Source organism: Apis florea, unplaced genomic scaffold (genome assembly GCF_048593485.1).
Source record: "Apis florea isolate Af1SG1 unplaced genomic scaffold, ASM4859348v1 contig_2272_pilon, whole genome shotgun sequence".
Taxonomy (NCBI): domain Eukaryota; kingdom Metazoa; phylum Arthropoda; class Insecta; order Hymenoptera; family Apidae; genus Apis; species Apis florea.
The window spans coordinates 657,618-667,963 of record NW_028256549.1 but is presented as its reverse complement, the minus strand read 5'-3'; the positions used below and the strand labels follow the sequence as shown (position 1 = coordinate 667,963).

General features: G+C 30.3%; 2 protein-coding genes across 3 annotated transcripts; one reads left to right on the top strand and one right to left on the bottom strand.

The window, feature by feature from the left end:
• The first annotated feature begins 221 nt into the window (after positions 1-221).
• Positions 222-9,783, top strand: LOC100864423 (E3 ubiquitin-protein ligase RNF19A). 2 transcript variants are annotated; one of them, XM_012484242.3, is made up of 13 exons: positions 222-373; positions 1,770-1,993; positions 2,064-2,206; positions 2,305-2,494; positions 2,568-2,879; positions 3,005-3,149; positions 3,220-3,356; positions 3,606-3,703; positions 7,682-7,880; positions 7,963-8,158; positions 8,245-8,410; positions 8,489-8,859; positions 8,944-9,783. In XM_012484242.3, the coding sequence occupies exons 2-13, from the start codon at positions 1,831-1,833 to the stop codon at positions 9,191-9,193; spliced, it is 2,370 nt and encodes a 789-aa protein (XP_012339696.2). In that variant the 5' UTR covers positions 222-373; positions 1,770-1,830; the 3' UTR covers positions 9,194-9,783. The 2 variants fall into 2 exon arrangements, with proteins under 2 accessions (XP_012339696.2, XP_086773802.1); XM_086917676.1 differs by lacking the exon at positions 222-373 and adding an exon at positions 514-796.
• Positions 3,895-7,232, bottom strand: LOC100864545 (putative oxidoreductase dhs-27). The gene is made up of 3 exons (XM_003692052.4): positions 6,195-7,232; positions 5,801-6,016; positions 3,895-5,496 (listed from the first exon to the last, which is right to left on the bottom strand). The coding sequence occupies exons 1-3, from the start codon at positions 6,330-6,332 to the stop codon at positions 4,543-4,545; spliced, it is 1,308 nt and encodes a 435-aa protein (XP_003692100.3). The 5' UTR covers positions 6,333-7,232; the 3' UTR covers positions 3,895-4,542.
• Positions 9,784-10,346: the final 563 nt, after the last annotated feature.

Below are 10,346 nucleotides of genomic sequence, written 5' to 3'. Positions count from 1 at the left end.
TTTTATAATGATTAAATATTAACTTTTTTTTTTAATTAAATATTTTATTTGAAATAAAATCATTATCAATAATTAATATAAAAATTATATATTACTTTTAAATTAGGGAATTTATAATTTGAACAATATTTTAATAAATATTTTCATATAGGGGCGCTGTATATATATTTCTTCATTTTATTCACTGTGTTTCTCATCTAAATTATGTGCATGATACGTTTAGTCAGAAGCCGTCAGCTGTTGTGTCAAGTGAACATTCTTAACCAACAAAATAAGTGAAACTTATCAATAGTGGGTGATTATAATAATAGTGAATCTATTATTAGTTACTAAAGATTTTATAGGCTTGAAAATATCAGTTAACAGAAATCAGGTACGTTATAATACGTTTTGATTAGCTTAACTTCAATTGGTATTTGCTCGTGAACTTTCCACACCTGTATTAATGCTAGTCATCTATGTGTAAGGTTTCTCAGTACTCGACTCAAACGTGTTTTTGTGCTTTTTTTTCAGTTGCCTTAATATTCATTAATTAATTAAAATTTAATAATATTTTTAAATGAGAAAACAACTTTAATAAAACATATATATGTATATGTACATATATAGTATGTACATATACGTATAATATATAATATACATGTATTTATATAATGTACATGTAAATTTAAGCTATTGCAAATGGCGATTATTTTGCATCCCTTACAAAATTGACATTTGCATTAATTATAATTATATTTATATTTATAAAAAGATCATTATTTTATCAACTTACAAGTACATCGAGTGAAGTGAGGTAAAATATAATATTATAAAAACTTGCATTAAATGTTTTTCATACCTCGTAATTGTTTCATAAATACAATTTTGGAATTGATTTACTAATTTATATTTTCAATATATTATTTTCTTCAATGTTATGTGAATTAGACATAACATTGGGTTATTATATTATAACATTTGGATATTTGGATTTATACAATTCGGTAAGAGAAATAACTGGATATAATATATAATATTATAATATTTGACTTATGTTTTATAAAAGATAAATAGCAATAATCTTTTATATTACAATATTTTATGTTGCATATTAAAAATTTCAAAATATTGAATATTTATACTCTTCATAAATGTAAAAAAATCGTAATTGATGATAACTGCCGTGACAAACTACATAATTTCTTTTTTAATGTAAGTAGTAAAATATATATATAAAAAATCGAATATAAAGTGAATTTATAAAAAAATAATAAATTTATATGAATTATTAAGGTCCGATAATAATATATAAAAATTTTATATATTTTATAATGAATTTTTATATGACGGATATATACGTACACATATATTCGTTATGTTTATTATTACTAATAAATAATTTATAATCTAAAAAAGATTTACTTTGAAATTAATTTTGCGATATTATTGGAAAAAAATAATCATAAGAACTTCTTTTTTTGTTTAAATGCGATCAATATAATTATATGTAATATAATACATATGTTTATAATAGAAAAAAATAATCGCTTATCGTAATCGATAATTTATAAATTATATTTTTTATATTTTTTAATTATATTTTTAATATGTTTATATTATTATATAAATTAGATAATAATATATAAATAACATATATCATATCTTATCATTTAATATATCACTTTTAGTTACTATATAATATATAATAGATTATAGAATATTGATATATACGTTAAATTAATTTGAAAATTCTAATTCTGAATTTTTTTTTATATGATTTAATATAGATTGAATTGACTTATCCTTGTGAAACAGAGAATGAGACAGTAACTTGTAATATTACTCAGGATGTTTAAAGAAAATGATAGCAGTTCTGGAGGCTGTAGCAGTACAGCTCCTCGACCACGAAGAATGTTAGCACGATTTTCTTTACGTCGATTATTATATTCGAGTCCACTTATTGGTCGTCGAATTGTGAGGACACCGAGTTCAAACAACAGGAATGTAAAAAGTAATAAATAATACTTAATTTGAAATAAATATAAAATAACTTTTTTTTTTGAATCTTAATTATTTTTTAGCAAAAGATCCAACTGGTGGGAAGATTACTGATGTTGAAAAAGGAGAAGCCAGAGTAAGTAATGGTTCGAGCCATTTTCAATTTCAGAACATAGATCTACAATGTGCTTCCAGCAAAGGTTCTATACTTCCTTCTGCCGGAAAGGTATTTATAGAATATATACCTGAAACTTTAGAAAAATATAAATTAAGTAATTGATAATTTGAAGTGATATTTAGATTGTAAAATAAGTTTTATTTTAGAGTAATGAAAATGGTTTAATGGAGTGTCCTTTATGTTTGGCTGAATTACCAATGGAATTTTTTCCTGTTGTTCAGTCTTGTCACCATCGCAGTTGTTATGACTGTTATCAACAATATCTTAAAGTAGAAATTTCAGAATCTAGAGTTAATATAGCATGTCCTGAATGTTCAGAGCCACTTCATCCAAATGGTAAATATATTTTTCTAATAAAGAGAATTTAATTTTTATTATCACTATTTTTATTGAATTTATTGTTTTATAGACATTCGAATGATTTTAAATGACCAAACGCAATTGGAGAAATATGAAGATTTTATGGTACGACGAGTTCTTGCTGTAGAACCTGATGCGAGATGGTGTCCTGCACCAGATTGTAGCTTTGCCGTTATTGCTAGTGGTTGTGCTTCATGTCCGAAGTTACGTTGTGAGCGGCCAGGGTGCGATTCTTATTTTTGTTATCATTGTAAAGCACGTTGGCATCCTAATCAGACATGTGATGCTGCTAGAGCTCAACGTACTCAATATTATGAACGCAGTTCATCTCTCAGTTTTAGTCAAAGTGATTCACAGCATAGTATGTATCATTTATAAAAATTGTTAAATTAATATAATATATGAAAGATATAAATATTCTAAAAAAAATTATTTATTTTAAATAAATAATCGTAAAATATATTTTTAAAAAAATTACATTTACAGAAGATGATGTCAAACCATGTCCAAGATGTCAAGTGCTTATTGTTAAAATGGATGATGGAAGTTGCAATCATATGGTTTGTGCTGTTTGTGGTGCAGAATTTTGTTGGTTATGTATGAAAGAAATCAGTGATCTTCATTATTTAAGGTATAACATATTTATTATTATATAAAATCTTATTTTAATAATTTTTTATTTTATATATTTTATATTATAGTCCATCTGGTTGTACCTTTTGGGGTAAAAAGCCATGGTCTAGAAAAAAGAAAATACTCTGGCAACTTGGGACTTTAGTAGGAGCTCCAGTTGGAATTGGTCTTGCTGCTGGTATAGCTGTACCTGCTATGATTATAGGTTTGTAAACTATAAATAATTTTTATGTAACCCAAATATTATTTATTTATAATAATATCTTTAAGAAAAAAATTTGTTTGAACTATTTTGTTTTTGAAAAAAATTATGCGCACACGTGTATATATGCATGTATATATATATATATATATATATATATGCGTGCGTGTGTGTGTGCGCGCGCACGCGTGCACGTATGTATATATATATATATATATATATATATATATATATATATATATTTAATTACAGGTATTCCAGTATGGGTAGGAAAAGAACTATATACAAGATATGAAAAAGATAACAAACATAAGAGGAATGCTTTTATTGTTGGAGGAGTAACTGCATCTGTAAGTTAAAATTTTTTTTTGTTCATATTTATATAAAATTTATTAATTTTGAAGTGAATATTTTTCTATAAATTATATATTGTCATATATGTTAGATGAATAATATTTTAAAGTAGTATTAATATGATTTTAAAGATATTAATAATGGAATCATTTAGGAATCATGAAAATCATTCATTCAGTCATTCAAGTTCATGACAACATCAAAGTATTATTTATTTATATAGTTTGTACAAAGAAATGGAATAATATAATTATTGCGTATATGAATTACAAGTAACAAAACATCGGTCGTATAGCCGTTTTAGTTTAGTTTGCGGGAAGAAATTTCGTTAAAAAACTTGGAACTTTAAATTAAATAAGTGTTATATTTAACTAATTTAAGAAGAAGAATATTATTCTCGACTTAAATTATTTTTTATGGCACGTATTGTTAGCAATTCTTTTACATTTTGAGTCGTTTGTATTTTTAAAATTTCATATAATGTTTATTATATGTGTGTGATATTTTGTTTACTTAATTTTCTTACTAAATTGTAGGTGTATATATCGCAAGAACAATCCAATATTGAAATGTTTCCAAACATAAGAATCTAACATCAATTCTATTTTCACCACGTCAATGAATTTTAACGTGACCGATTCCACAATTACATAATTATCAACACACAAGCTTTTTTCGCTTGAAATGAATCACGTTATTCGTAATTATAACGTTAGTAACAGACGGATCGAGTTGTTGAACGATCAGTTCCATAATTTTTTTTTTTTTTTCGATTTACATTTCGCATAGAAATATTAATTTGCTGCAGCACTATCATGGGCGGTAATAACGCTGACTAAGAATCATTTTCGCTATTGGCAATTATAGTCTCGTCTGTAAGTACACCTTCATTATGAAGGTCTTTTAAAACATCGATCAAGCGTTGTTCAGTATCTGCATCTCCTAGAGCAACATCTACGGATCCAATACATAATAGGAGAGCGAGAAGTTGCGATCGTCTATAATCCTTATTTAAATTTTCTCTTGTATAGCCTAAATCTTTGGGAATGTCGACACCAAGACGAAAACACGTGCCAGTTAGTGCATCCCAATAAATATCAAGGAAAGTTTCCGTATGCTTTCGACGTAGTTCGGTTGGCAATGAACTCACTAATAACAGAGCAATGTCGTTAGTTGGTCTACTATAAGTAACCATTTGCCAATCTAGGATACAACATTCGAAACCAGAGGGTCCTTCCTTGAAAAGTAAATTATTACACCAAAAGTCTGTATGCGTGATCAACGCTAGCGGGCCTTCTGGTGCAAGAAGTGCAGATATTATATGTTTAGTTCTAGGTCTTAGAATAACTAAGGCCTCAAGTATCGCTTCCAATCCTGGTGTACTTTTTAAAAATTTGGCAAGTTGCGGTAAACCACGTTCAACCAATTGTTGATACGAATTTGTTGCTTTTGCTGTTTGGAAGAGAAATGGATAACGTTCGGACAGAGGCTCTCCTTCTACAACTTTCATTGCCAATGAGTGTGCATGTATACGTGCTATAGCTTCTAATGCAATTTTAGTTTGATCGTATGTCATTCCTTCACGAAATTTAATATTTCGAAAATCAGAATCACGAAGATCTTGTAATACCAAAATTGATTCTGGTTTTGTGGGTTTATCGCCTGATTCATCAGCTGGTGTATAATCTGCAAAGTAGCATACTGGAACTGACAGAAGAATTTCGGTATCCGATTTATTTTCTTGAGATGCTAGTTGTTTCTTTTGAAATTCTTTCAGGTCGGGCATGACCTAATATAAACAAAATACAAATTATTATTTATTAGATAGAATAATTGAATATTGATATAACAACACAATAACATATATAGTGCCTCCTTTAGCATCCTAGTCCCTATTAATTCTTGGAAATGGAATTTCGAAACTTCAAATATGTCAAATGAGAAATTGTTGAAAAAAATTTAACATTGATTCACACCCATCTTCTTTTTCGCTTAAATTGAATTCGCAAATTACTTATTTAGATGAACATTTGAATTCGGTACTATCTTGTCGGATGCTAAAACGAGCACTGCTATATTAATTAATTGCTTACCTGTGTATAAAATTTAATTTCCCGAAGATCGAATTGGCCTTCGATAACAAAGAAACGATTTATCGGATCTCTTGGAAGCTCTTTCACGATTACGGACAAATCTTGCGTAGTATTCGTGTCGTTCAACATATACTTGATTTTAAGACGCATAATATCACTGAGCGCGCTTTCATTACTCGTACAGCCGGGACTTACGTTACATTCGCTTATTGTGACCTGTGTATATGACGGGTTAATTTGCAAGCAATTCAAGAATACTTGATACGTCACATTTTTTTAAATGGGTTGCATTGCTAATAAAGCATTTATTTAGGCTGTTTAAATTGATGTAAAAAAAAAATTCTTACAGACAACTGTTAGCTGTAAATCATAGTTTATATACCGAAAAACTAACCGGTTCTTTGTGAAATTCCTTTAGGACACCACCGAGCCACTCCTTGTTAAATTCTATCTGATTCTGCTCCTCTCCGCAGGAAGATTCTTCTGTATCTTCCCAATCCCAATCGGTGTCTTCCCAATCCCAATTCGCCATAGTTTCGTTTCTTCTGTCTCGCTCTCTCTCTTTCTCTCTTTCTCTCTCTCTGTCTGTCTGTCTCTTTTCCTCTTCCTTTTTTTTTTCTTTTTCCTTTGTTTATTCTATTAGTATTAATGACGGTTAACAACTATCAATGATGGCCGTGTTGAAAGAAAACAGGGAAAAAAAACAGATGAGAGAGAGAGAGAAAGAAAGTGTATGTGTATCGTGCTTGTGACGTTTTGCGTGTCTATTGTCCCCAATCAATGCCAATAAACGACATATACACTCCTATGAACGATATACATGCAGAACGTCCGCCTATTTGACTGTTCACATCTGAGCTTGTCGTGTGTAAGTATGGGAAGACTTGATGAAATCACTAATAAACGAATGGATTCGTCGCGTGTCCCTTCTACTTCCTGTTACGCCGACCGGAACGTTCGGGCCGGCGTAGTTCGACGTTTTCTCATCGGGGCTCACAGTGTCCACAGCACGACACACCCTTGGCGCAGAGCACCAACCGACTTCCCCAACGTTCTATTCGTCGGACCGTTTATGATCGTAGCGTAGTGTGGATCTTAAAGTACCGACTGACACGATGCACGTTCCATCGTCAGCCACCTAGGTGGATGCAGGCCGCAGGGTGGGACAGAGAGAGGATTTCCCATGCGCGCACTCCTACCGTCGATCAATATCCTTCCTTCCGCACCTCCCGCACCTTTTGCTCACCATGCACTTTCTCTGTCTCCTGTTTTGCTGTCTCACGTTCCTTTCCACGCTCGATGAAAATCTAGAAAACGGATCGCCGTGTGCCAGTAATCTTTCAGCTCATCATGACAAGTTACACGGCTGGCCGAGATATATTTATTTCAACCGCCAACCTCTCCCTTCGATTTTGCTTGATATTTTTATTTTGCTGCTTTCGTTTCTTTTTTTGGACACATTGAAGACTGTTCCAGAAGTTGTCGCATTTTCAAATTGATACGCGTGCAATTATTTAAAAAAAAAAAAAATGCTAAGTCGAAGTAATTAAGATATTACATATTTTAAATAATTCAACTGAATATATTAAATACGTAAAAAATTTCCTTAATTACTACTAGTTTTTCCTTCTAAAAAGAATTAATTTTAAAGAAAAATATAGTTTTTAATTTCACTGTACGTCCTGCAACATGAAACTACGATGGCTCGTAGTTATAAAATTTGCAATATTTTTATTATTAATTGTTTCACGTTTCAATATATATAATATTTACTTACTTCATTATTATCTTTGATTGAATAATTATAAATTTCTAATTTAAAATTTGAATTTTTGTAAGATTAATAAAAATATTGTTCCTAATTTAGAATCATCATTTCAGGTTTTAGTTTCGCCCATATTAGCTGGATTGGCCGTAGGTATTGGCGTACCAATTTTATTATTTTACGTTTATGGTGTAGTCCCCGTTTCTCTTTGTCGAAGTGGAGGTTGTGGTGTTTCAACGAATGGTACAGGTGTAAGATTTGATTTCGATGACGAAAATGAACTTATGGGTTCTCTGAGTGTTCGCAATGGTGGTGGTAAATATATAATTCAAATTGATCTTAAATGTTAGATTAAATAAAAAGAAAGAAAAAAAAAACATAATTCTTATTATCGTAGATGCAGCATCGATTGATGTTGCGAGTCATCGTGGCGGTAATCCTTCGATAGGAGAAGCTTCACTTTCATTAGGCAGTGGTAGTCATTTGGAAAAATTAGGTCGTGAAAACGATCGTGAGAGTGCCAGTAATGTAGCCGTTGCTGGTACTAGCCTTGCAGGAAGTATAGCTTCTAGTGTTCTTCCAGGAGGTCAAAGGTAAAAAATATATATATATATATATATTTTTCATTTATATAATTTGCAATTATTAAAAACGTGTATATATTTATATCTAAAATTAGATTGGAAGTTCAAGCAGATGTGACATCTACTCAACGCTTCAGTTTGTGTAGTGAAACAGCGTCTGCCGCAACCAGTTTATCAGAGAAATCTGTAAACGCATCTATTGCATTGGATGATGGCGCAGCTTCCACGAGAGCTTTAGCAGGCTCTGTTCTAAATTTTAAAGTATTTGAATTTTTATTTGCAATAGAAAAAAATTAATCTTTTTATCATCATGAAAATTTAAACGTATTTATTGTTTAGATGGATGGAAGTTCAATTAGCGGTGGCAGAAGTACCGAAGGAGAACAAGGAACAAGCTCTATTGCAGGAGGTCATATGGACTCGGCAGGTCAAGCTACATCTTTGAGTTCTCTCGAAGAAGTAGCACCTGGTTTAGCAAAACGTGCTCGACGTAAGCCAACGTTAGATCGCCAATGTAGTGATTCCAGTAATTGGACCGTTTGTGGAGAAGACGAAGGTTCTGAACGTGTCCGATTCGATGATCATGTTAGTTTCATCGAAGCGGATCAAGAAGGAATTATTAGCACGTGTGGAGTGAATAATCGAACTTCTGGAAGACGTAAACGTAACAAAGAGATAGAACAAGACACAAATGCTCAAAAGAGTACAAAGTACGAAAGAATTTAATTGATTGAAATTAGAAAATTTGACGATTAATTTTACGATTATTAATTATAATATTTATTTACTTTTAGCAAAAGTTCTAATGGCGAATCGAAGGCTGACTCTTTGACGGAAGATAACGTATCATGGGAACGGGTTAACGTCGCCGCTTTGAGAAATGTTTTCTTTTATAATTCTACAACTTCTACAGATCGGGAAAAGCGATTATCGGTGATAGAAGAACCATTTCCTGTCATGGTACAGAACAACGGTGCACGTTTCTTGACATCTTCCGACAAAGGATGTAGTATAAATAATGTAGAAGAAGATTTACGCTCTTAAAAGAAAAAAGACTGAGCATTTATGTAATATGTGCGTCCTTTAAATACGAAATACGTAGATAGATGCGTATTCACATATGTGTGTATATATGTATTTAAATGTACACTGCGTGCGTGGAATAATGCCGAATTTACTATATTTATGCACACCATGTATACATGTTATGAATGCAATAGAGGGAACAAATGAAATCTATCTTTGCATGGCAAAGTACATCGAAGTAAGTAATATGTGCGTTCATATTTTAGAAATGCGTGCGTATAAATATATGTCATGTACGTATGTGTGTATAGCTATATATATACTCACAGGCCTCAAATTTGTTACAAAAAAGTTACAAATTAATTTAATACAGATTTTTCTTCTATGTCAACGTTTGTCTTTTGGGCATAGGCGAATATTATTATACGCGAAAAATTTTGTTCTCGTACTCAAAACGCAATATTCATAAATAGAAGTATCGAATCCTTTAAAATTTTTCTACGATAAAGCTCTGCAACAGAATTAAAATTTTCATGCGATATGACATATACGTATAAAATAACTGTATGTAACAAGAAAAAGTTATAAAGCTTTACGGTTGCATTTTATGTCGAACAACAATTATTATTTTCTTTGTATGATACATTTCTCCATTTCGATCATATTTCCAGCTGTACAAGTATCGTAAAAACCTTTGTACATGAACATTTTCTAAATGTTATCTCTTGGTGAAAATATAAAATAATTTATGTATCTGAAGGCAATGAACATGTCTTGACAGAGAATGTTACAATGTTTTAGGAGAAGAAATTAAGAAATATTATAAAAAAGGTATAGTAGTTTATTATCTTAAATTTATATTTATTTATTATTAACACCAGTGATTTATATATACTAATTTCAGGTGCTTTGTTAGGCATATCAAAAACTTTGATTTGATTTTCTTGCCGATATATTCATATTGTAATGCTAATGAAAAATGACTAACAATCATAGTAAGAAACATTGTAATCATATTTTAATAATTTTACGTTTTATTTCACTTTTTATTTCAAGTTCTTAAGAACTTAAATACGTGTACATAACTGTGTAAAATTATTATCTATATATATATATATATATATATATATATATATATACACGTATATATATATATATATATTTATATTTC